The 26,157-nt window shown below is 40.6% G+C and overlaps 5 protein-coding genes across 5 annotated transcripts; all 5 read right to left on the minus strand.

Moving 5' to 3' along the window:
* Positions 1 to 1,775: 1,775 nt before the first annotated feature.
* LOC139306992 (gap junction beta-2 protein-like) lies at positions 1,776 to 6,335 on the minus strand. Its single transcript, XM_070930952.1, has 8 exons — positions 6,186 to 6,335; positions 5,288 to 5,342; positions 3,512 to 3,655; positions 3,065 to 3,243; positions 2,843 to 2,914; positions 2,538 to 2,630; positions 2,105 to 2,209; positions 1,776 to 1,886 (listed from the first exon to the last, which is right to left on the minus strand). The coding sequence occupies exons 1-8, from the start codon at positions 6,333 to 6,335 to the stop codon at positions 1,776 to 1,778; spliced, it is 909 nt and encodes a 302-aa protein (XP_070787053.1).
* Positions 6,336 to 6,566: 231 nt separating this feature from the next.
* LOC139306620 (ETS translocation variant 5-like) lies at positions 6,567 to 13,806 on the minus strand. The gene is made up of 13 exons (XM_070930520.1): positions 13,733 to 13,806; positions 12,271 to 12,336; positions 12,063 to 12,147; positions 11,538 to 11,585; positions 11,251 to 11,301; positions 10,083 to 10,179; positions 9,700 to 9,972; positions 9,333 to 9,607; positions 9,074 to 9,124; positions 8,886 to 8,954; positions 8,641 to 8,792; positions 8,387 to 8,488; positions 6,567 to 8,141 (listed from the first exon to the last, which is right to left on the minus strand). Exons 2-13 carry the CDS (start codon positions 12,316 to 12,318, stop codon positions 7,908 to 7,910), a joined length of 1,485 nt encoding a protein of 494 aa, XP_070786621.1. The 5' UTR covers positions 12,319 to 12,336; positions 13,733 to 13,806; the 3' UTR covers positions 6,567 to 7,907.
* Positions 13,807 to 17,378: 3,572 nt separating this feature from the next.
* LOC139306822 (gamma-crystallin M2-like) lies at positions 17,379 to 19,145 on the minus strand. Its single transcript, XM_070930776.1, has 3 exons — positions 19,128 to 19,145; positions 18,203 to 18,445; positions 17,379 to 17,651 (listed from the first exon to the last, which is right to left on the minus strand). The coding sequence occupies exons 1-3, from the start codon at positions 19,143 to 19,145 to the stop codon at positions 17,379 to 17,381; spliced, it is 534 nt and encodes a 177-aa protein (XP_070786877.1).
* Positions 19,146 to 20,215: 1,070 nt separating this feature from the next.
* LOC139306993 (gamma-crystallin S-1-like) lies at positions 20,216 to 22,213 on the minus strand. The gene is made up of 3 exons (XM_070930953.1): positions 22,167 to 22,213; positions 20,884 to 21,148; positions 20,216 to 20,488 (listed from the first exon to the last, which is right to left on the minus strand). The coding sequence occupies exons 1-3, from the start codon at positions 22,211 to 22,213 to the stop codon at positions 20,216 to 20,218; spliced, it is 585 nt and encodes a 194-aa protein (XP_070787054.1).
* An 899-nt stretch (positions 22,214 to 23,112) lies between these two features.
* On the minus strand, positions 23,113 to 24,774 carry LOC139306994 (gamma-crystallin S-like). Its single transcript, XM_070930954.1, has 3 exons — positions 24,736 to 24,774; positions 24,222 to 24,464; positions 23,113 to 23,388 (listed from the first exon to the last, which is right to left on the minus strand). The coding sequence occupies exons 1-3, from the start codon at positions 24,772 to 24,774 to the stop codon at positions 23,113 to 23,115; spliced, it is 558 nt and encodes a 185-aa protein (XP_070787055.1).
* Positions 24,775 to 26,157: the final 1,383 nt, after the last annotated feature.

Below are 26,157 nucleotides of genomic sequence, written 5' to 3' on the forward strand. Positions count from 1 at the left end.
ACAAAACACCCCATTGTTTTTACACTTTTTGTACGGATGAACTGATGGAGATATAAAGTGTATTGATGATAATAATATTGCAATTTCTAAGGAAACTGGTCAGGAGGAACTTCTTGAAAGTGCACCATCTTTTACTGTCACGCTGTGTAACAAGTTCTTCTTCTCTATTTGAATCTTCAGAAAGTAGACTTGAATTCTGTCCTATATAAGAGATATTTGACTGTCCCCCAGAATTTTACAGCCTGACACAGTTTCAAAATGTCTTGCAGGGACCTCATTTGCAAGGCCTAATTAAAGCAACTTCAAAGGAGAACATGGTCGAACTCCATACCCTGACATTAAATACTGAGCAAGCGTTTCCCGTGGTGCCAAGCAGCTCTTAATTTGTTGATTTAAATACAAAATAAGGTAAGGTATTTTCTCTTAATAGATCACTTTGTATAGATCTGGATTAAAGGGGGGAAATAATTTTGAAAAACTTGTATAGCACAAAAGAAAAAGCAAAAAAATGAAGGTGGTTTTAGAGCAACTGTTCCTACAATGTGAATCTAGTGTAAGGGCACAGATAATTTCAAGCCCACATTCCCTGTTAATCTCTCTGTTTTACACTGTTTGTTGATGGACTGAAACATCAAGAATGCAAATGAAAAAGTGTTTTAATGCTACAGTTTACAAGCACGCTTATCTGTCTCATTCTGCCCCATAGCATAAATCCCATTGGTTGATTGAACAGGGAGCCATTTTCCATTCAAAATCAAACCAATGTTGAGCTGGGCTGCTTGAGACAATCAGAAGGGATTTCCAGACCAGCGTCCCACCGTCCCTCTCTTTGTAAATGCCCTAAAATGATGAGAGATGTTTGCCCCCTTTGAGTCGTGGAATTAGATCTGAACAAAATAACGCCACGCTCACTCACAGACCTCGAGGAAACAGTCCGCCCTTCTTTTACTTTTGTCTCACCTTTACCTGCGGCCAAACTTTTGTCTCTAAATGAAACTCATTACTAATTTTATTTTTCACGGATTAAATCTCAAGGTAACCACAAAATACAGAATTTAGAGGGAGGATTTTCTTTGGTAAAACAAAAGAGGAAAAAAATGAACAAAAGAAGCAAAAGAACAAATATTTATTCCAGTAGAAAAGTAATAGATGAATATTTGCTGGCGATTATTTTTATAACAAATAAATGTACATAATGTCTTTGAGAGATGCTATTTGCTGTATACATGTGCTGAAATGAGACGACGACGACCCATGTGGGACACTTGGAACAACAGCAAGGTCCAGTATACAAAGTTTCAGTAATGTGCAATACAAAACGGCATGCTGTTTTAAAATGAGGAACTTCATGTACTGTACTATGCAACCGCAAACTGTGTACATCGCTTCATGCTGTGGCTTCTCCAACCACCCTTTTCCAAGCAGCTTCATCTGGACTTTTAAGGGATTTTTGTGTTTATCTTTTTTTTTCTGTGGAAGATGAAAACCTAAGCGGTTAATGCGGTATTGCATGCATAATATACCATTCTAATTTATAAAAAGGAATTAAAGAAAAATACATGAAATTGGAGGTGATTGTGTTTAAGGCAAAGCTACAAGTGACTTAAAACATTTCTTTTTCAAAATAAAAGCCGTTCTAAAGTTGTCTACAGTATTTGTTTTTGCTGTAATGAATGTTTGATGAACACAAGAAAGATTCACTCTCGTTTGTTGTAGTGTGTATTTTGTTGATCACGGTGGGAGTCGGTGCTGATGAGCTTTACTTTTTTTCCTCTTTAGATGTCGAGTTTAGTGCAGCATTCATTGTCATCTGTTGTATCCACTTCCTCCTCGACCTTTGACCTCATCTGAAAGCCTGAGGTCTCTGAGATCGTGTTGTTCTGGCGCTTTTACCCTTGGCCTCTCACTCTTCAACACACCGCACTGAAAGAAAAAGACACGTTAAGCAAGTTTACTCATGAAGTCAACAAACACACCTGCACATGGTTGCTGACCACGAAAAACTCTTAAAAATGGCAATGTCTGTTTTTAACCCTTTCAGAGCCTTGGTCGAACTCACTTCAGTAGGCCGCTCTGCACCCTAATTTGAGGACAGTGAACTCACCATCTCCACCAGGGTCAGCAGACCCGACACGGAGAACATGATGACCATGAACACCGTCTTCTCTTCTGCCTTGGAGACAAAACATTGGACTCTGTGGGGGCAGGGCTGTGTCAACAACACATTTGTCGTATGTATAGGCTTAATGTTCATATTCACACGTTCAAAAGTTACAAAAACGACAGATTCAAGCTGTGTTCTGGCGCCGCCTGGTGGTGTTATCCAGGATGACACTGGTAGACAGCAGTACACACGGCCACTAAAATATTAACTGCACTGTAGTTACTAGCACATCAAACAGGAGTAAATGGTGTGGGTCTTTTTAAGGGATTTAGTGACAATAAGAAAAATGTCAAGTACAGTTACTGAGTGAATGTATGTAAATGAATGTAAAAGTTCAATAAGTAGAGGGTCTTTTATATTGTATTAGACTCACCTCCAGCAGAACGACAGCTGATGACGTGGCCCAAATATGCCCCCAGTACACGATCCTTAATGTAAGTTCCTGGGCCGTTCTGATGGAAAAGCACTGGAGAGAACAACACGCCTCATGTTTACAGTAAAGCCACATAAGACACACAGAGAGACAAAAATTAAAGTGAAAAGCCCGAAACAGAAAATGTCCATTTATCAGAGGGTTTACAGAGGACACAGGCTACTTTTATTTGAGATTAAGTTTCACAGTAACTACTCTCATTTTATTTGAGAGTCTTACTGTGACAAATGCCTTATGTTGTCTACCTTTTTTTCCGAGACGATGAGGTGGACCAAGTAGCAGAAGAAAATCAGACCAGGAGCCAAAACGAGAACCACCTGGAGATAAAGTACATTTTAATGACTTTAAAGACTTCAACACCTACAGAAGTCTACGAAAAGAGAACAAAACTTAACTGAAACTTGGTTTGATTATTGTGCAAATGTGCTTCTATTTTATCTCAGTAATTCAAAGCTCAGCACTGATACCTGCAGTGTCCAGTATTGATGCAAGGAGAAGGGGAAGAGCTGATTGAAGACAGCTTGGCGGCAGCCTGGTTCTTCAACGTCACAAAGAAAGTCTCTGAAGTGATTGTGCCAAAGTGGCTGCACCGCTGCCCCGACAACAACGAGCCGGATCAGCTGCAACACCGGGAGGACGGTTTTACCTGAGAGAGAGGAACAGAGTTGACAAATTGATATTTGTTTATTGCATCTCATGTTTTATTTGCCTGTTTCTGGCTTTGATTACCTCTCCCTGTGGTGTAGAGTGTAATGTAGAGTACGTTATTTGGATGTGAATTTGTATTGTAACTAATACTGAGCATACTCTGCCAAGATGGACTGAATCGAGCCAGCATTGTCTTTGCTTTTAGCTGGTTTCACATCACTATTTGTTCCTTCCTTGCTGTCTCGCTTGTTATTTCCTTTCAGTACCTAAGAGACCGGCACTGGAGTGCCCCAGGGCCAGCAGCTGACTCAGGAAACACCAGCTCTCCTTGACCTCTGACCCCGACCGCAGGGCCTTTGCACCGTCCGGCTGTCTGTGCCACAGCTTGGCTCTCAGCAGACACGCTCCTCCTAGACCACCACCACACTATGGAGCTACTGTTAAGACAGCCAGAAATATTATTTCCACCTCTGTATGTATGTATAAAGTTGTGAAACAAGAAAAAATAAATCAGAACGTACCCGCCTTCTGCCTGGAAAGCGTTTTTATTCCTTGTTGTAGTGTAGTAATGACAGCTCCCTTTATATAACTCTGTGTCTGCCCTGCTTTTACGGGACACTTCCTCCCTCTGAAGGCAGCCAGCCTACAGAGTTACAGCAATGGCAGCATCTGTGTGCCTTCCTCTCTCTCTCTCTATGGATTCTTGCTGTTTGTATTGTCAGTGGGAGGAAATGGATGACCTCATTGTTTCAGGAGAGGTCACATTAAACAGCAACGTTTCTGTGTTAGTTAAAGCACACAGATGTTCACGATGGTGATGATCGACATTCCTCAAAAGGGGAAGTGTGTCAGATGAAACAGCTCAGGGTGTTGAGACACTGATCCGACCTGCTGAGGTTGTGGGTTCAAATCTTGTCAGAGTCAGTGTGAAATGTTTTTAAGGACATGGGTTCGATTCCCATAGCAGGTAATTTATTCCAGTCCAGGATCCAAAGTAAAAAGTAAAAACCTCTAAGATGGAGAAGAGAAGTGTGTTAGATGAAATAGCTCATGGCGTTAAGACACTGGTCAGAAACTCTGAGATTGTGGGTTCAAATCTTGTCAGTCAGCTTGAAATGTTTTTGAGGACATGGGTTTGATTCCCATAGCACGTAATTAATTCCAGTCCAGGATCCAAAGTAAAAAGTAAAAAACCTCTAAGAAGGACAACAGAAGTGTCTCAGAGGAAATAGCTCAGGGTGTTGAGACATTGATCAGAACCATTGAAGTTGTGGGTTCAAATCTTATGAGAGTCTGTGAATTTTTAAGTCCAATATTCAAAAGTGAAGACATAAATACGCCTGGAGATCTGTCTTAAGCGTGAAGGGTGTTGGTGGCGTGGTGGGTTCAATGTGTGACTGCCAGACACGAGCGGGTGCAGTGTCTGGTTCGAATCCCCCGTGGCCAGTGCCTGGAGCATCACAGTGTGAGAGTTTGCATGGGTGGTTGCATGACACGGGCGGTGTATAAGGGAGGGGGCCGTGTCCCCTCCCGAGACTTCAGGACATGAGAGCAGGGGGTTATGGGAGTGACATTTTATTTTTCGATGCCAAAAAAAACAAACAAGAAAACATAGCACACAGATCAGTGGTGCATATCCACATAGCACATAGAGTGCAACTGCATATCAATCAACTTGAATGTACAAAGAAATAAGATTCAACGTGTAGTTCTTTCATTAACTTGTAAATTACATCAGTATGCATAACAAACTAACCAGAAACATGTCACACAACAAATCAAGTCAATCTCTTCCTTTCAATTCTAACAGCCAACAAGTCAACAAGTTTGAAAAACAGCACAAAATGCCAATCAACAAGCGTAGCGTGTTAGCTTTAGCCAAACAATGCAACATGTGGGACAAAAGCATGCTAACTTAGCTAGTTTCTGCTTAGTCTGGTATGCATACTGACACAATTCACAAGCTAATGAAAGAACTACACACACACATTCAATCTTATTTCTCTAAACATTCAAATTGATTGAAATGCAGTCGCACTCACCAAAATGTTTGTAGCATGTGCTCCCGTCCTCGTCATCTCCAGGCAAAATGGCCGACTGTCAAACAGGAAGTGAGAGAATCCAATCCTATTTATACCCGGGGAACCCGGATTGTACTAAGTGGGTAGAGTACGTCAGAGTTGGTGTTCACAAGGTTGGAAGTTCAATTCCTGCTCAACCACATAGTTCTTTCCCTGCTTCAACACTTCCAGACAGCCTCTGTTTTTTCTATTAATGAAACAAATGTTGTATTAGTCCCACTCTCAGAGAATGATGTATGTCACATGAAGTTTTTAGAAAATAGATGTACTATAACAGCTGCAGAGTAGCTTATTGACACTTTCTTTAGGAACTCATTGGTTTAGATGTGTCATCACGAATCATGTCGATAATCATCCAGGTAACTGACTGCAGGTGCGTGTGATTAGATTGGACACTGAACCAGAGCAGCCTGTAGGGGGCAGTATACATGCTCTGCTGATGTCCTCAAAGACAGTAACATTTGTGCTGACAGTTTAAATGTCAGCAGCTCATCCTGCTGAGCTGTCTCTCTGGAGCAACAGCGCCCTCTGCTGTTTATTAAAGAGAAGTGAAAGAAGACTAATCATTTTGCTGTAATAAAGAATTATCCTTTGTGCGGTCTCCCTGTCCCTGTTACACTATATTATATTATAGGATTTATCAACACGTATGCATGACTACGTAAGCAGCATTTTCATGTTGTAGTTGGTGGAGGTGAAGCTGATATTAATTTCTTTGCATGCTGTTGATTAGATGGATTGGATGTTTATGTAAGATATCACATTGTCACATTTTATACCGCTTTAAATGCAGTTTGTAGGTGATGATGACATCTATAAAAAGCCTTTTTGTCCAAGAGACAGTCGCTTACGGCCATACCACTGTGAACACGCCCGATCTCGACGGCTCTACACCGCCTGGGAATACCAGGTGCTGTAGGCGTTTACACTTCTCTTTTATAAACAGCAGAGGGCGCTGCTGCTTCCTCAGTGGAGGCTCTGAGTACCAATCAGGGCTCTCCCATGACATGAAAGAGGTTTATCCCACCTCAAACCCACAAAGGACTCATGACTAAAACCATACAGGAAAACAAAAGAAAAAAGTCAAGAACCTCCAACAATATTTATGATTTCCTCTCCCAAGATTAAGACAAAGAAATCAAAAAACACAGTGCACAAAGTCTTTAAGTATTGATAGACAATAGATCATTTTGTACAGCCCTGAAGTTGTGAAAGTACTTTGAAATGAGTGAGGCCAAAGAAAAGAGTAAAATAGTTTATTGTATCAGTAAAGATCAACAGAAGGCACACATACAGTATCTGAGGGTAGACGTTACACCAGTGTCAGTATCTTTCTCCAGCCTCCATCATACACCACCTCATACCACCATGTGATCATATAGCAGAATATACCATCACATCCACTTTCTATCTGCAGGTCATTCCACTTTGGAGAGGCTGAAATTGATGCAATACGTTAGCAGGCTAAACTCTGCGGCTCACAGTACAACGTCAAGCAAATGCAGCCTTTTGCAAAAATATATTCATATATAATTATACACCTTTTCTACACATTGAAGCAAATCAACTATACAAAATGCAGAAAACTATCTCAGTACAATAACTGGTGAGTCGTTTGTAAGAAAGTCCATGCTTATTATTAGCATCATAGTGGCAGTATTACAGAATCAAAAATAGTAGCAGTACCTTTGTCATAAAACAGTTTAGGAAAAAACTTCCTTATAAGTCCATATAATGCCAAAAATATTAGCTTTGAAAACAAGAAAAAGTACACAAAAGACATTTCAATATACATGTTTATAGGAGGACTATGACGTCTGGAAAATACAAGTGTGTCCCTTTCAAGCAGTATAAGGTTTACCCAAAGAACAATTAGAAGTAAATTAGTAAAGGAGTGCCATGGCTTTGAGATACTTTTTGGTTGAAATACAGATCCCAGAGTTCACGTATGAAAGGACAACAGCTACAAAATTACAACCGAGCGTTTTTGGTCACTGTGATTTTGAGAATGAAATTGAAACATTGACAAAACATTGTTATGGGTGTAAAACTGTTATTATTTGAAAAAACTAATATTTCAAGAATAAAGTTGCAATATTTACCTTTTCTATTTATTGACCTTTTCTATTCATATTATGCATTTTCTTAAAACGTCACCTTTTCTCCTCAAACTATTGACCTTTCCCCTTAATATTATGACATTTTTACATGAACTTTTTTACTTGTAAAATTACAATTTCATCTGGAAATATTACAACTTTTTCTTGTAATATTACATATTTTTCTCAAAACGTTACAACTTTATTCTTGAAACCTCCAATGTTCATATATTGTTTTGCCACCAGTGGCCCTGACACGTCATAACAAATAAAACCAAATGAGAGCTACAATAGTTTTGGACAAAGTATTGCGTTTTCTGCTGAGGGAGTGAGTTCAAATTAACAGTCTCAGAGCAAAAAGAGACATTAACTTTCTTTAAAAATCGGATAAATCAATCTTTTCTGTTACATACATAATGCGGGTAAACACTGCTCAGTAATTCAGGCTTGTCCTGTTTCCTCCAGCTGCCAGGCTGTGGAGTCTAGTACGGGTAGCTGTCGGGGAAAGCCAGTCCCCGGACGCACTGCTCCCCTCCTTCAGCCAGGTACGGACCCTCCTCCTCGTAGCTGGGCTGGGGGAGGCCATCCTCCTCACAGGGAGGCTGGGTGGGGTCTGGGTCGGACTTCAGACTTGGCCTCTGGTTGTCTGGGAACGCCATGGAGAAAAGCGCCTCTGGGTTGCATACAAACTTGTAGACATACCTTTCCCCAGCCACCTGCAGGACGAGCCAATCAGAGGTCAAATTAAGGACGTTCACTGGACTAATATTCAGACTTTAACCTGTAATATGACAACGTCCTGCAAAGTCAATAGTAAATGGTCATAGTAAGAGACATGCTGGAGAGAAACTGAATAATATAATGTAGAGGGGGCAGTTCTGTGTTTTTGTGTCAAATGTAGCAGAGGTTGATCTGCATGACCAGTACTGGAGGAGAGAACTGAAACATGACCAGCCTTTACCTTCTGCATGATGCCCTTCTCATAGTAGTACCTCAGCGAGCGGCTCAGCTTGTCATAGTTCATGGCCGGTCGATTCTTCTGGAGCCCCCAGAGCCGAGCCACCTGAACACGAGACGGGAGAAAAACAACTCAATAAAAACATCCAGTTGGATTCAGGTCTATCTTTTATTTACCAAGAAAGTCAAATTTAGGTTTCTTTCCATCATTTCCTTCAAGTGTAAATATTTAAGCCTTTTAAACCGACGATGACTGACCTCTTCAGGATCGATGAGTTTAAACTCCATGTTGCGTCCCGTCCAGACGATCAGGTGTCCGTTAGCCGGGTTGTCCAGCAGCGTGAGCAGAAACTGCCAGAGCTGCAGGGAGCCGCGGCGCTGGTACGGCAAACCCTCCTGCTTCACTTTACCTGCTTACACAGGCAGAGAGGACACAAAGAGGGCATGTAAATACTCAAGTTCATCAGCAACAGTAATTACAAATACTAAAACCACAGTCTCACCTTCCAGTCTTTCTGGAACAACACAAGTGTCGTCATAGTACAAATGTGGCTCTTGGTCATGACCAAACCCTGTGGGGCGAAAAATGTAATATTATTAGAAAGGTTAGCATTTGTTCTACTGGGAAACTCTGCAGGCTCAGACACCGCGACAAAAACTTAATTCAAAGCAAAGACAAACACAAACTCACCGACATTGTTATTCTGGTACAAGACTGAAGACGACTGGCAGGTTTGACCCTCTGGAAGACACAAAGTCACAAGTCTTCATAAACAAGTCACACATGGTCATACATTCTGAGAGCCTTACGAACATGGACGACACAATTTACATCACATGACCAACGTGCCCACACGGACGCAGAGTGTGTCAGCAGAAGTGTCTTCAGCCACATTCATTCATTGATAAATGTAGAAATTGTGAGCAGATGTATCAGATGACACACTCACCTGAGTCAAAGCCAAAGTCTCTTGGCTCTTGTTTGATCCTGACATTGAAGGCAGTTTGAGGCTGGGTCAGACCTGGACCAGGTGGTCCTGGCTCCGGGTAGCATGGATCCACCAGCTCCTGTTTGAAACCTCGAGGGCCGTGGGGAACCAGGGGCTCTGAAAGGTGGCGCTGGTACAGCGGTCGGCCATCGCGGCTCGAGGGTTGGTATGGAGCGTTCGCGGTTTTCTCCGGAGGGAGGAAAGACAAGCAGGGCTCTGACAGCTGCCGCTGAAACCTGAAGTGTGGAAGGACACAAGAGGAGGTCTGAGTGTTTAAACTGACTGTGTTTCCAGCTTAAATCCTTTAAAAGTATGAATCAGAACTCACCTTTGTTCTGTGCTGAAAGACGCACCGGGGCAGCCGATGGGGGGACGCGGCAGAGCAAACTGCCGGCTTTGGTTGGCCTGTGGGAGGTTGTGGTGGCGGGAGGGACTCAGGGCAGGAATGTGGCTCGGGGGGCAGGTATTGGTCAGCTGGGGGGCAGGAGGTTGTAACTGCCTCTGTACGGGTGGAGGTCCAGCAGGATGGGTGGAGCTACACTGGACCAGTGTGGAGGCTGGAGTCAGAGCTTTGAGCCCAGCTGGCTTGTTGTCACAGGCACTGAGGAGAGAAGCACTTACTTTATTAAGTGTTTCACCCAAAATGTTATAGTGACCTGCCGATATAAATATATTCCCACAATGCATTGCTCTAAAACATCGATTTTATACCTGTAACTATAAAGGCACATGTCAGCGTGAGGCGTTCTGCAGGGAGACGAACCGGGCTCTCGCTTCACTTTGCTGGCAGGCGGTCCATGAAACATTACTGCAAACATACGCACACAAATAATAAATCATATTATTATATAGATATTATTTGATCTTATTTATTGTTTTTATCTGCGTTAGTTTTGAGATATTTATTGCTGAGACATCAGACTCCAGCCTCTGAGAATGAGACAAGGCTGCTGTGTAGCTTGAACAAGTGTTAAACAAAGATCCAACACTCTTTGCAGCCTCTGGTTTCTTGCACTGCGGCTCACACTTGAGTTTTGCGTTTGAGCAGAATGAAAAAAAAAAAGGCCTCCTATCTGCTCGCAGCCTCCCTGGAATCTGCAGAGACTCATATCAGCGTGCTGCAGTGACGACACCACACCGCTCATTTCTATCCACGCAATCGCTGTCAGATTTATTGTCGGCCATCACGTCGAGGCAGCTATCAAGCAGCAATAAATACATGCAGTACGTGTTTGGCAGCAGCACTAAATGTACCCCCTCCCCCCCCCCAACCCAGGTCTTATCTGTGACATCATTATTTATTTATATAAGTTCAGTCACTGGAAGTCATTTTACAGCCCCCCTAATTTCCTGTGCCATATGACTGCTATCATTTAATTGGCACAGATCAACTGCGAGCACGTGTACGGGTCATATACTGTATTACCACACTGTCAACACAATTGTATTTACACCCCTGACCCTGGAGAGTACATGCAATATACTCATTCGTACTCTAGAGACCGGTTGTAACCACAGAGAAAATGTACAAACGCCTCAATAATGTCCCCATATCTTAGTGAAGGGATCATAGAAGATATAAAACAGCTGGTCACTGTAGTGTTTAGCACACATCACTCAAACAGGAGTAAACAGTGCATTTATTTGGGACTATTTTCAGCTGCGGATTGACATAACATTTGGTTCTCTAATGCACATTTACAGCAGCAGGTCAGTTTTAAGTGTGATTAAGTCAAAATAAACCGAATAGTGTTTTGACAGTGGACAACTGAAAGTGTCATTAGGCCGTCGAGGCATAAATAATGTGCGTTATTCTACTAAATGTTCGCTCCCTGTTTTACAATTCTTTAGAAATGTTCGAGGAGAAGCAGCTACTCACAGTTATTCGACTGGAAATCTGGAACAAACTGCTCGTCATCAGGAACCTGAGCTGTCAGAGGGGAAAAGACGGGATATTAAACGACACAACTCACCAAAATGTCACCCTTGAATCTCCTTACAGGGTCCTGTCATTTAGTGCTCCCTATTCTTCTTCTTCAGTTAGTCATTTCCTACATTTCCCAGAATACCATGACCACACTGCTTTAAATCAGAGAAGTGCAAACAGTGTTTCATGTTTGTCTGCTTTGACTGTGTTTTTTGTTTCATGGTGTTTGCAGGTCTCACCTTCTGCAATCCATATTTCCTGGAGCTGGATCAGATCTTGAAAGAGCTCTGCAAGACAGTTAGGAAATTATATTAAAATGGGCGTAACAATATTTAACACGGTAATATTACTTTTCAAAACTGTTATGTTTTCTTTCCCAAATACTTTCTAATAATTCCTGTACAATATATATGTGTCAATGCTACATTTTCCATCCAGACAATAATTTCAGTTTAACGTGAGTAAGTATTATTATAGTATTATTATGTATGAATATTTGACCCTCAGACGCTGCTTTGTCAAAGCCCCTCACAAATACTGATCTTTAAGTACTTTAACTCATTACTAGTGTAACATATATTAACTACAAGTAATGTTTTAAATCTGTATACGTTTTAGATCATGTGACTCTAAACATGAGCAACATTATAGATTAGATATCTTTTTCCACCAGATTTCACAAACATCTCCCTCCTTTAGGAAACCACTACATGCTGACCCAGTAAACACTTTCACATATGGACATGATGCCATAATGAGCCTGCCTTCTGTGTCCTGAGCCAGCTCCGTGTCCATGAACTTCCTCTTCCGCTCGCTGAGACATCTCCCTGCTGCCTCTATGTGACATTTCTAGAAGTCAACAAAAACAAAACCCTTTAGTGAACATAAACTGTAAAGCCTAAATGTAATCGATGCTTGGTCGGCTTCTTACGCAGGACGATGAATGTATGAAATTGAATGTTTCAGACTCACACTCTCAGGGACCACAAAGGGGACCTGCTGGTCGTAAAAGCCGTCCATGTTGCAGGAGTCTTCACCCTGGAGGAGAGATTAGGGAAACCAGCAGTCAGGGAAATATAGTTTGAATGCCCCATGCATTGGCCTCCATCCATATTTCTGTCATCTCTTTCCTGTATCATGGTGCGTTTGTGTTTTCCCTCCATGACCCCACAGCAGGGTTTACAGAGGCTATAATGATATAATGACAGCGTTATGCAACCCCCTGTAAGTTAAATATGAGCCGAAAGAGGAACTAGTCTTCAAAGACGTTTGAGTAGGTGAAGCTAGTTTTGAAGAGATACACAGAAAGCAGCTGTGTGACTAATAAATTGTCTTTTTGTTTTACTTTGCACTGTGGTGACCGCTGATCATTCATGAATTTTTAGTGAATCTTTGTTTTAATGTCACAAGAACTAATGAAACTACAGGCATTTTATGGTTTAATTGAGACATTTGAAACGTTGGGAACATTGGTTTAGTGCTCTAAATTCTGGAAAAGCAAGACTTCAATGTAACGACTGTAGTTGTTACTTTCTTAGATTATTGAGTTTAAAATGCCTCATCACGCTCCCACCTATTCAAACCCATTCAAATGCATTTTATAAAAGTTAAACTAAATATCAGGGTAAAATTACACTGTGAGCAAACTACATCATAATATTAAAGGTCTCATACCTTCATCTCATCATTGTAAGATAGTCCTCTCATGATTACAACATGTGGAGGTCATAATTACGAGAAAATGTCTCTTTTTCCTGAATGAATGCTGTGGGCTTCCGTAGGTTAACAACTGCACTACTATTACTCCCTACAACTGCTCATGTTTGTAGAATACCGTGTTAATAACAAGTGAAAAGTTGTAATTGAAGTCTTATTTGCTGTAACGGCAACAACACAAAGCTAAATATGACTGAATCTTATTCGTGGTGTTTTCAACTCGGTATGTTGACTATAAACAAACAAATAAATAAAAATAGCAGATTAGTGAATGGAGTTTGGCGTGACGCACAGGAGGGAACAGCACGTATCATGGGACCTCCTTGTTTTTCTCAATGAAGTGAAACTTGATCCACGCAGAAGGGAGAGAGGGGAGAGATGGGGGAGATAGAGGGGGTGGGGGGGGAGCACCAGCTCACCATTGACAAATTTGCCACAGAGCACAGAGAAAGATTCACGATGCTAACAGGCCGCAAAGACAGCTGCTGCAAACGCAAATACCGCTCTGCAAAGCTGACAGATGCGGGGGAAATGGACGCAATGTTGCCTTTGATTGTCAGAAAATGGCGTTCGCCTCTTAACCCATATCTGCTCCACTCTCGGCCAGCAACAAACCCCGACGATGCGGTTGACGATGATGTAACAAAACAAAGCAAAACAAGCCCGCGCATGTTCGCTCGTTTCTTCTAAAGTGATAGAATAATAATGCAGCACTCACTTGATACGTGAAGTTTCTTGGCAGTGTGAAAAACACAGATTTCCTCCCCTACATCCCCTGCAGCTCCTCGGATAAAAACTCGGCTGTGGATTTTTCTCAATGAAGGGCTCTGATCGCTGGATCTAAACCGAGCCATTTGCTGCCTTCCTATTGGCTAGAACACAAAGTCAGTCAAAGGGCGAGCCAATCGTCTTTAAGACCGCACTGACGTCCGTCCCTTGTGTTTTTTATGAATGGCTGCGTTTCATTCATGGATCCACAGCTCTCTTAAAGGGCCAGAGCTGCCATTCCATTAAGTAGGTAAATAGACTAATAGATAAATAAATCCAAATGAACTTCTCAGTTCTAAATGTATATGAACAAATACAATAATTGTAACTATTATGAAATATAAATAAATAATTGGAATGGTTTTGCTAACTTATATGTAATAATTACTGAATGCTATTAAATTACATTAATTTGTGCGAGAACATACCATAAAGATTTTAACTCATATATCCAATAATACAGCTTATATATTTATCAAAGATAAATTATTTGCTGCTTTTAGATTGGTGATTGTTTTATGGTGACCATCATTCATAGGTCATAGTTCACCTAAAATGAACTTAATTGTTAATCGTTTTTTTAGTAATTTATCAAGTAAAAATGCCATCATTCTCTGTTCCCAGCTTGTCAAATGTGATCATTTCCTGCTTTTCTTTGTTTTTATCTGTTAAACAATTAATCAACTGAGCACTAATTGATATTGAAAATAATCATTATTGGCAGACTAACTTATTATACTTTATGTAAAGTGAAACATAAATAAACTGCATTATTCCTCCAAGTTTCATCAGATCATAATGCACTTTTTGATCAGCCAATGACTGCACCTCAGGGAATTTCCCATCATGCTTAGTGTTGTCTAGTGGCAAGCAGGTGCTGTAGCTTTATCCACAAACTGTATCCTGTGACATGCAAATGCAGACAGTTGCGTCTTCAAATCAACTTCGACAATCATTTATTAAATAAATCAATAAATTCACATATGCCTATCTTTTATTGAAAGCAACAAGCTGAAACTTGAGGGATTTATTTTTACTTTGTGTATTTTTGTACTCCTTCTGTATTTCTATCGAACAGGATACTTTCTCTGAAGTGTAGAAATACTACCTCTCCTGACTTTGCAGTTTTGTAACCGTTACATGTTTGATAAATTTAATCCAGCATCACACATGACTGCTTCAAAGTCCATTCATCTCAGTGGGTGGCAGAGCACTTTCTCCACTTTTAATTCCACTTTGATCTCTTTCCACTTCATTACCATTCGCTGCAGAGAGATCACCGAGTGTGTCACCTGATTATGTGCTGAATGTGGTGCTTTTATAGGCCAGCATTGAGGTTGTCGTACAGTACCTCTTTGATAACTCTTTGATAAAGCTACAGCATACAAACACTGCAGGTATAAACACTTAATGGGGCCTTTCAAGGTCACCTTACATCATTTTTTAAATTGCACTGGAAACCCAATTGGTAATTCTTACCTTTCAAAGTAAAAGTCCCATTTTATGACTTCAGACTGAATGACCTGCTCAGGTGGATGTTTTTGTTGTATTTCTTTCTTTTGCAGGGTGCAGTGATTGTTTGCGTTCTTAGAAACTGCTTGATCAGCGTCAGGGGATGCCAGAACAGATTTGTGTGCGATAAAAGTTCCAGTTCAAACACCAGCTGAGCTCAGCAGCTCTGTTACTGATTTGCAGCGTCTCCTGTTTACTCGTCTACTGAGTCCATATCACACCACTGACTTTTATTCTTCCGTTTTGGCAGATCGACAAGCGCGATATAAACATGTCCTGTGTCAGGAAATGACATACAGTTTTCTTTTCAAATGTGTCTGCAGGTTGTGTTTATGGTGTTTCGTCTTCTGCTCCTTATTATAAGACTATTGGCTTTTTGTCTAGATCTTTTAATGTTTTTTTTACTTGCTGACCTTTTAAATTTGTAATGCAAAATATGATTTTTTTTTGTATTTTAGTAACTATTATTCATTGCATTTCATAAAGGTTTTACACAGCAATAATGTGAAGTTACTCCAATACATGCTGTGAACAAGTGGTATGGTAGAAGAAGAAAAAAAGAAGAAAAGGAAACAAATTCTTAAAAAAAGGGGAAATATTGATGTATATTATCGTGTAGCTTTGACAGCAGATTGTGTGACGGCAGAGCGTCTCCCCTGGCAGTCGACCTCGAAGTTAACTTTTGTTGTGATTTGGCGTTATATAAAATCATTTGAATAGAACTGAATATAGAGTCCAGAGTCTTCATTGGAGCATGGAAGCTCTTGTGTCCTGTCATGTGTAATGAAGCTCTTACACCACAAGGTGGCCTGCATCCTTAAATGACTCCTGTACTCATGTAAACAAAATTTTCATTATAAAATAACTTCTCACACATTTTTTCTGATTATTAATTCTTTTACTTTTGATATTTTAAGTACATTTTGCTAATAATACTTAGTGGTAATACCAGTGGTATTTTCAATGCAGGACTTCTTTTTATTGCAGTTTTGCAACTTTTACTCAAGTAAAGGATCTGAATACTTCTTCCACTGTCACTTTCTGATAGGAGATTAAGTCTGCAGTTATGAGTGTTAATAAGTAATAAATAATTAGGGTAACATGTTTTTCACTCTCTGATAAGCCAACAGCAAAAGGTAGTAGGTCATCTGTAATTCAAAAAGGTTAAGAAATTAATTCATTTCTACAACAATCCAGCAAGTCTTTGATTGTAAATGTTAATCAGCTGTTAAATGGATTTTGGTGTCCAGATGCTGTGCAGCACTTTTACAGAAGGTCAGAGGTCAAACAATCCATTGGAGAGGATTACCTCATGAACTGGTGCCACAACCTGGCAACCCAAAGGTTAGTCTTATAAAAGGCCTATAACTGATGAAAGCAGTTTTATTATCCATTAAATAAAACCATTAATTATAACTTATAAACATATACTGTATTGTCTGGCCCGTTTGTCAGATGGATGTTGCTGAAGCTGTCGATCCTCCACCGTATCTGTGGTATTGTACAGGACATTATTTGTCCAAACATGGCTTTAAATATCAGCAAACTAATACAGCTGTCCAACGCACTGTATTCTTTTATTCTGTTGTGTCGGTGCACCAGCTGCGTTGTGGTTTTTGTTGGACGGATCTGCTGCGTTTTTCTCTGGCACAGGCTGCCATCTAGGAACAATGGCTGCTGGCATACCATGGGTCCTCGTTGGTGAATCCTCTTGAACCATCGCTGGGCTTTTGCAGCCTTTCTGTTATCGAGGTTTAGCCGGTCGCTCATCAGCCACCAGATGTTAGCAGCCACTGCTCAGCTAAAATAACTGATCAACCAACTCACCGTCAGGCACATACAAGTCTTCTAAAATGTTCCTAGATTCCATGAAATGTGCAGTGCACCAGAGGATGGACCGTAATGTTTTCTCTCTGTGCTGTCTTTTTTTATTTGTTCCATTATTATTTGTTTTGTAATCACAAGAAAATGAAATCTCTCCCATTCTGCTGCAGTTTGCTTGCTTTTATTTGCAGGTGAGTTAAGTTCAGGGTAATGAGTGGAGGAAGGTGAGAAATAGGAAGTGATATGGTTTAAGATGCGGTCTAATAGTCCACGACACGTTTAATGGAGCCTACAGACGGATGAAGAGCCCCCCACTCTATGTGCCGTCTGTATTCGCCCTTCTCCAGCAGGTACTGGCGTCCAGTGTAGTTTGGATGCTCATAGAAGACCCAAATGCCTTCCTGGACGTGAGCCGAGTGAACGTCACGGGAGGGCCAGCGGTCCAGCAGGTTGGGCAGGTCCTCGTTGCACTCGATCATGTGGCCGTTGAAGTCTGGACGTTCGTAGATACGGATCCTGTGTCTACTGGAAGGCTTGAAAATGAAACAAGCAAAATATAACGTGTTAATTAGTGAGCTTCAGAGGTAGATTTTCTAATGTTTGGACAGAGCCAGGCTAGCTGTTTCTCCCTGTCTCCAGTCTTTATGCTAAGCTAAGCTAACCATCTCCTATTTTAAATGTATACAGACCATTTTCTGTAGTAAACAGCACAATACTCGCTCAGATTTTGCATTATGGGTTAGGGTTTGTATTTCAAGCAGCAAATCCAATGAAAAGACTAAAACTTGGATTTTTTGAGACAGTATGAGCTAAAATGTGTAATAAAACAGCACAAACAGCACAAGGGCATTACCCACAGTTGCATTGCTATTACTTGGTGAAACAAGAACACAATTAGAACCAGAACATGACCCGAGAATATCAGCATTGTGGATATAAAGAAACTTATGACCAGAACGAAGTCTTCATGCTTGGTGTGAAATAATGTTCATATTCAGCCATGTCATAGGTCCAAAAGTGATACGAACTATGAATTTAAATAAAAAAAATATGCTTAGCTGGAGTCTGAATTTCCAGGACTTACATGTCTGATGAGGCGACAGGAGCGGACGGTGTCATTGAAGCCGTTCCAGCTCTGGTAGTTGGGGTACTCCCCTCTCATGAGGACATACTGGTAGCCCATGTATTGGGGTCTCTCATAAACGACCCAGGCCCCGCCATCCACCCGGATGGAGTTGCAGCGGCTGATGTGGGAGCTGAGCTCAGGACAGTCACTGCTGCATTCGTAGTAATGACCCTGGAAGTTCTTGTCCTCATAGAAGAAGATCTGCAAGCAGGACTCTGGGTTAGACCACTACATCTACTAGTAGAAATAACACCTCTACTATTATGCTATGTCTACTAATAACATCACTGTGCTAAAGGATAATTTGAGTTTATTACAACTTAGGTCTTGTTTTCATGGTTTCATAGCCCTCATTGCTATCGGTAATGATAACGTTGTAATCATTCATTCCACAGGAAAACTGTTATTGTTATAGATCAAAATTAAGGCCAAAACTTTCAAAATAAGACCGAAGTGGTAATAACTCGGCATTGTCCTCCATTGTCCTTAATTTAGCTTTGTTCTGAATCTGCTGGACGTGTAAAAATAACTGTTTGGTGACATATTTGCCATAATAGCTTTATATGGTAATGATATGTCAGATGCCCTGTTTTAAGAATGCTATGCTGCCCCCAAGTGGCCAAATAAAAACTGCAGCTCAGGGGTTTTGTAAATGAGCGTTAAAAACATTCGAAAAGTTATAAGAACTATTAAACTGTTACGGTCTATCAAAGAGCACAAAGCACTGCTTCAATTCTGTAATTCCAGTATTTATCTAACTCAAAGTATATAGCAAAGTTTAGAATTACATATACCACCATTTGCAGTTTGATTCTACAAACAATCCACCAGTTAGCATCAGGTGCGTCATGGTATCATTGTGCTGAACAGTTGCAGTACTCACCTTTCCCGTGCGCTCCATAATCACCTTATGTTCCTTCTCACCCAATCAAATTCAAGCCCTCTCAGTCACACTGCATTACTGATGGTCCACGTTCATATAAAGGCTGATGAAATGCAGTGCCAGTAGAATTATTGTCATTCAAATGAGCTCCCCATTAACTTTGGCACATTAGCTGATGTTGCAGTTGTATTAAAGTTCATGGCCTTTATATGCAGCGTTTGATTGCTCCTGTGTTGATGCAGATATTTTGTCTGGATGCTGTTCGACTCTAGAAAAAGACTTGGCTGGGTTAAGATTTAATGCTTTGAATAATGTTGTTATCAGTCGTTACGCTGCTTAGTAGAATTTTCTCTCTGTTTTACTATTTCATGCTGTAACATTGTGTTTTCACTCATGTTCACTCATATTACATAATTTCTATACTAATTACTGACAATTACAATGTATCACCAGTCGCTTTGTAAAACCACCTTCTTCTCATATTACTTTTTCTTGTACTTTGAACTGTTTACAGTATTACTTGCCTCGTCTGTCCTCATATTACAGTCATTTGATTACATTTTGTCCTGACAATAAAACTAAACAGACCCATAATTTTTTTTTCAAAGGATGTATATGCAGCAAGGAGAATATACACACACTGACATTAAAATAAATAAATTTTAAAAATATTTCAGGATGATGAAAACAAATGCAAAACAGTGCAGCTGTTAACGGGATGTGTATTTGTTTTCTGTGGTTTATATAAAATAAATTCAATCAGTTAAATATATGATTTCAGTGGCTCTCACTGTTGGAATACTGTTCCTGTGCTGCCGTCTTGAAGCATTTTCTAAATCATTCTTTTATTGAAATTTGAAGGCCATAAAATGTTTTTTTACATTTTGTGAATGTGCCGACATTTGAGTGGCAAAATAAATGGCTGATTTTGTGTTTAAAGAAAGCAACATATGTGAAACAAGTTCAATGTTTCATAATGCAGATTTTTTGTGAAAAAGATGAAATAAATAATAAACAACAGAGTATTATTTTGCATCATGACTTTATTTTCAAGAAGTATGTTCAGCCTTCTCACACTTTTCTAACGGCTACTGTTCCTTCACCCGGCGGATGGATCCAACCGTTGGCTGAACGCCCCCCCACTCAGAGTACCGTCTGTACTCGCCCCTCTCCAGCAGGTACTGGCGCCCCCTGCAGTTGGGATGCTCATAGAAGATCCACGCACCTTCGAACACCTTGCAGGAGTGGACGTTGCGGCTGTGCCAGCGCTCGTGGAAGGCGGGCATGTTGTCTGCCACCTCCATCGACTGACCTTCAAAGTTTGGCTTCTCCCAAACCTTCAGCCTCCATGAATTCCCCACCTGGAAGAAAGAAACGAAGGATGCAGTAAAGCTTGAAGAAGAAAAATTGTGTGTATTGTTGGTTTCTGATTATCAATTTGGGCAAGAGGGTGGAATTGCAAAATCACCACCAAAACACATGATTCTTTTATTAATGGACTAATTGTTGATAACACGTATGAAGACTCCTGGGCTCTGTTTTATCTGATCCAAAACCCAAAGATCGTCATCACGTATGAGAAAGAAAAGCAGCAAATCCTCACGTTTGAAAAGCTGGAACCAGAGCATGTTTGGTCTTTAATGCAGACACTGGTACTGTAATCATAAGTTGTTAATAGTAATGTGAAGTTTACATGATTTATAGTAAATAGGCTCAAACACTGGTCTGGTATGGCATCATGTATCTCTTAACTTACGTTCCTAATAACGCGGCAGGACCTGACGCCGTCGTCGATGCCCAGCCAGCGCTGGTAGTCTGGATACTCTCCCGGGCTCAGCACATACTGGTACCCCATGAAGTTTGGTCTCTCATAGATTACCCAGAATCCTCCCTCCACTCTGATGGAGTTGCAGCGGCTGAAGTACGAGTGCAGGTCGCTGGAGTCATTGTCGCACTCGTGGAATCGACCCTGGAAGTTTCTGTCCTCGTAGAAGATGATCTGGAATAAGAATGCAAACAAACTTTCAAAAAAACATTACATCTTATATCAGCCAATTTTTATATAAATGCACATAGTCTGCACACGTGTCTTTAAAGATACCATATAAACTGTGTTGTACTACATCAAATATGTGGCATTAAATCTATTTACCTTCTCCATAGTTAATATCAGTAGGTTTGGTGAGTTATATAAAACATTAAAGCAGCTACCTCCAATATTCTCTTTATATAGAACAAGAACAATAAAACTAAAGCACATGGTTTGCTTTGTGTGAACTGGATTATTCAATCAGCGGTTCAAATATTTATCCAGGCTTATCACATTGTTCTGAAGCAGTGAATCCTGTTTCCCTAAACAATGCAAATGCAAAGTGCAAAGCATCCCAAAAGCCACTGGATGCAGCAAAGCGTGCTGACAAAAACAAGGCCACTGCAGGACATCTGGTTTGATATGAAACGCTTTGAGCTGAGTCAGTGGCACAGCAGGAAGGCAGGAAGGCACCAGAGACTTCACACTGCATTCAGATCAAGCAAGGTGCCTTCTTGACCTTGGAAATAGTAGCTCGTCCTCCAAAACTGTTTCAAATCGCTGTTGCAACAATATCTGATCTGAATATGTGATCTGACAGCACTATGCTTAAGGTTTGGTAAGGTTCAGGGAACAATCGTGGTCATGGTTACAAGGAACCAACATATATATCGATATATATCATATATCTGCAGATTTATTGTCATACTGTTATTGAGCAGCAACAATAAACAAAACATTTGTATTGTGGAAACAAACTAGCATTCAATAACGTATTTTTCTGTCCGTTCCAAATTATTATTCACACATATTCTGCAGATATTCATGGTCCTCAGAGGATGAATCCTGTTTTTGATGACCTTTCTTGCACTTGTACACAATAAATATGAAGAATCTAATGGGCAGATTGCCAAGATGTTTACTGAACACATTCGTGCTCCCCAGAAGGTGAACCCCTTCCAGTTTGGTTTCATCTGGCTCCACCCTCAGCTAAAACCTTACTTTTTTACAACTGGTAAGGGTGCAAGAAGAGGAAAGTCACCAGTATGCTGTTCATTTTGTGCATCACTTTCATAATGTGGAGTGTTATGAACATTGCAGCCATGAGTGCTAGCGGGGCGTTAGACATTACGTTTTATTTTCATTTCAATGAAGGACAGCAGATAAATAGTGTGTATAGATGTAGAAAAACAAGGCTCTAACCCTTTTTGGCAGATATTATGGATTATTATTATTATTATGTATTCAGAAGGCAGTGAGGAAGGCAAAATGGCCCCAAAACAGATTTATTAATTATTTCTTTATGATTGCAATAAGCAGCTTCCTCCACATGCTTACAAGAACAATGTTCTTGGCTGCAGGGGAATTGTGCATCTTTCTCAGTTTAGAGAATTAATTTAATCATACCTCTCCTGCTCATAGCCAACAATCGTCCCACCTCTCTGGTTGAGGTTTTACAATTTATTGAAATTAGGTGCAGGTGTTTAAAGGTGTGGGCATTTACCAGGCAGGGAGGGTCAAATGAAGCTAATGAGTTGCATTATGGGAGTATGGGAGTCTCTGCCGCTGTTGCTTTCAACTCATTTTTCAAATCTTCTCTTAATCTTTAATCAGTCTCTTGCAAGTCCCCCAACTTTATGAAGTGCAAAACTAAATGACTGGAGTGCCCTTTAAAGTTGTGATTATGAGAAAACAATGTTCAAGAAAATTAGAATTATGTTGTAATTAAAATGAAATGAAGGCCATTTGTTATCATGAAATAATGAAGTTGTGATTAAGAAAATATCTGGCCTCAATTACAACAACAGATGCTGTAAGTGAAAACCAGTGGTCTGGCATGAGACATGTTTACAGAAAATCCACGAGAACAGTCAGAGTTTGCTTCTCATTTATTGATGGTGTTGTATCAGTGTAGGAAAGATCGTGAATCTCTTTCTGGTCAAAGCCGAGGTCGAGTTAAAACTCTGTGATCCTGCGGAAGGATCCGACACCAGGCGAGGCCGCCCCCCAGTCGGCGTGCTGCCGGTACTCGCCTTGCTCTAGGAGGTACTGGTGCCCCCTGTAGTTGGGGAGGTCGTAGAACACCCAGGCACCATCGGTCACCACGCAGGAGTAAGCCTCACGCAGCTTGTAGGTATCATACACTGAAGGACAGTCGTCAGAGCACTCCACCATCTGCCCTCCGAAGTCAGGCCTCTCATACAGCCTCAGCTTCCACGCGCTGCCATAAGCCTAAAAACACAAGACAAAAAGGGTTCAAGAAAGCTGTCACGATGGCAGGCTAGAACTGGTTATCATTTTCAAAATGTTAGGTAAATGTTACAGGGAAAGATCTGAGGTATCGAGGTTCGATACTCAGCCCTATTGCTGGTCTAATGAGGTGATCGTCCTGAGAAACATGCAGTATTTTCGGCTGCATTGAACCCAAAACGCCAAAGGTTTCGCGAAACAGTTTTCCACTTAAAATTCTTAGTTCAAGTGGAATTAGTACATTTATTCTGTATCTTTAATTGTCGCTAATTGTCTCCACCAGCTCCAGAGAAAAGACACATCCGGCTCTTTAGCTGTTTAATGGTTAGCAGCTAGTCACTGTGTCTGTCTGTCTGTCTGTGGTGCTGAGCAGGCAGCAGTTCATCTGGATGCTGGGAGGAAGATTGATGAGAGCTGTGAGACGGGCACAAAACACTAAAGGTGCGGGCTGTAAAATCAAAACAATGTGCTGAAAGATGCTAAAACGCTCTGAGGAGCCAGGGGGAACTGCAGAGGCGTGTGATATTTCTCTGTGGGTTTGACATTAGTCACTTGTCAGATGTTAATATAAAAGTACTGATGAGTGCAGAGCTAACATTTAGCCATGCTTTTCAGCTTGTATATTTCCCTTTAACATCCTCTTGGCTAACTTATTAGCACAAGGCTGCCAAATATGCTTGCTATTGTCTGCTCGTTTAGTCTGTTGGCTTAGAAGTGTTCACAGAGCTCAGTCCTGTGCTACTGTTCACTGCCCAAACTCACTTTCTGTTGTATTTGACCTAAATGCTTGAAGAAACCTGAATGTGGACTCTTACATTCTTTATGGCGCGGCAGGATTTGACGTTGTCACTGAAGGCCATCCACTGCTGGTTGTCTGCGTACTCCCCAGGGCTGAGGATGTACTGGAAACCCTTGTAGTTGGGTCTCTCATAGATCACCCACACACCGCTTTCCACCCTGATGGAGTTGCAGCGGCTGAAGTATGTGTGCAGGTCGGCACAGTCGCTGCTACAGTTGTAGCAGCGGCCCTGGAATTTCTTCTCCTCGAAAAATGTGATCTGCGGCAAAAGTAAGAGCAAAAAATTTTAATTACACAAGGTGAGTATTTTCTGAACCTGAACATCTTAAAGGGAACAAGTGTCTTTAAAAAGCAGTAGTAGGTAAGTAGTCTTACCTTCCCCATTTGGATGCACTGTAATCCTCATTCTTTGCTGCAGCCCCATCAAAGTATTTATCGATAAACAAAATGTGCAGAGTGTGGCAAGTCTTTCATACCCAAATGAGGTAGATTTACATATCAGCAAAATGGCTTGGTGCTGTTTGATTTGCCTTTGTTCCAGTCTGATGATGACTCTGTATCAAACACATGCTGGAACAGTGAAGGCAGAGGGTCAGTGACAGACAGTGATGGAAAGAAATGATTTGGCAGTGTTAGGTTAGCTCCTGTGTTTTCATGACAGCTGCAAATAATCTGATTGATCATCTAACTGGAATAACATTTAACCCCTCTCTTTATTTTCCATGGCTTCTTCTTTAGATGCAGGTTAATACAGATGTAAACAGCTGTAATGTAATGTGTGTTATGCAGTACCTTCGTTCTGCATTCAAAATGTTACTTCGTTAAAAGTACAAAAGTATATAGTATAAAGTACTCACTATGCAGAATGGCCCTTTTCATAATAATATATATTATATGATTTGATGCATTTACTTTTGTATCATTTTAATGTTGCAGCTGGTAAAGGTGGGGTGGCTTGGTATTTAATCTATAATGATGTATCAACATTTACTTATTTATGTATTAATTATCTGAATCTGCAAAGTAATTAGAAACTAAATCTTTGAAATAAATGTTGTGGAGTAGAAATACAAGTAAGCCAAGTCAAAATTGTACTTCAGTAGTTGAGTAACTGCACATACTGTAGTTACTCTCCACCACTGGTTTAATGTGTAACTGTATTTGGTCTCGTGTTGAAAGCACTAAGTCATTCTGTAATGTGTTAAATAATATCTATAATTATAGATAGACGTAGACGTTCAGAGCTGGTCGTTGGAACCGTGACTCTGTTATTTGCTCTTATTATAAAGGCTGTCAGGGTGAGTTTGGAGGTGAAAAAACATGTACTGGAATTTGAAATGTATGAATGATGTGAATGACATATCTAAGAAACTCCCACGAGATCGTTTGATGGTCACACATGGGCAACAATGAAAAGCAGGTAATGTTTTGGGGTCATATAATCCAAACCACAAAGTCCTCTATGAACCTGTAGTACAGTATATGTGACAGGGTTACAGCAATATGTGAATGGGGGGTTTTCAATTAAATCATGTACTCTGAAATGAACAACAGGACTGTTTTATTGTGTTATGCTTTTACATTAATTTACTGTTTTAATCACCAAAACACTGATCTGCTTTTGTGGACTGCATCACAGTTTGGCCACTTTCCCATCGTCTATAATATCTTCAGTTGTTTGAGCGCCACAGCTTAAGTGTCAGGCATCAAATGAAAGAGTTTTGGAACGACTGACTAACTATCAGTGATTCAAAACAGTTTGTCCACCAATAAGTGTTTGGACTAAATAAACGTGACTTAAAGATATCAAATTCATATTTTAGGCTAGGCTTGTTATCAACCGACAACAATTTCACCGTCCTCTCCCATTACAGTACAAATCCTGTGCACTTTACAGTTTCTTTGCACACCACCCAGGCCTGTAGTTTCTGTTCAGCTCTGTGCAGTGTGAA

This window comes from Enoplosus armatus, chromosome 24 (genome assembly GCF_043641665.1).
Source record: "Enoplosus armatus isolate fEnoArm2 chromosome 24, fEnoArm2.hap1, whole genome shotgun sequence".
Taxonomy (NCBI): Eukaryota; Metazoa; Chordata; class Actinopteri; order Centrarchiformes; family Enoplosidae; genus Enoplosus; species Enoplosus armatus.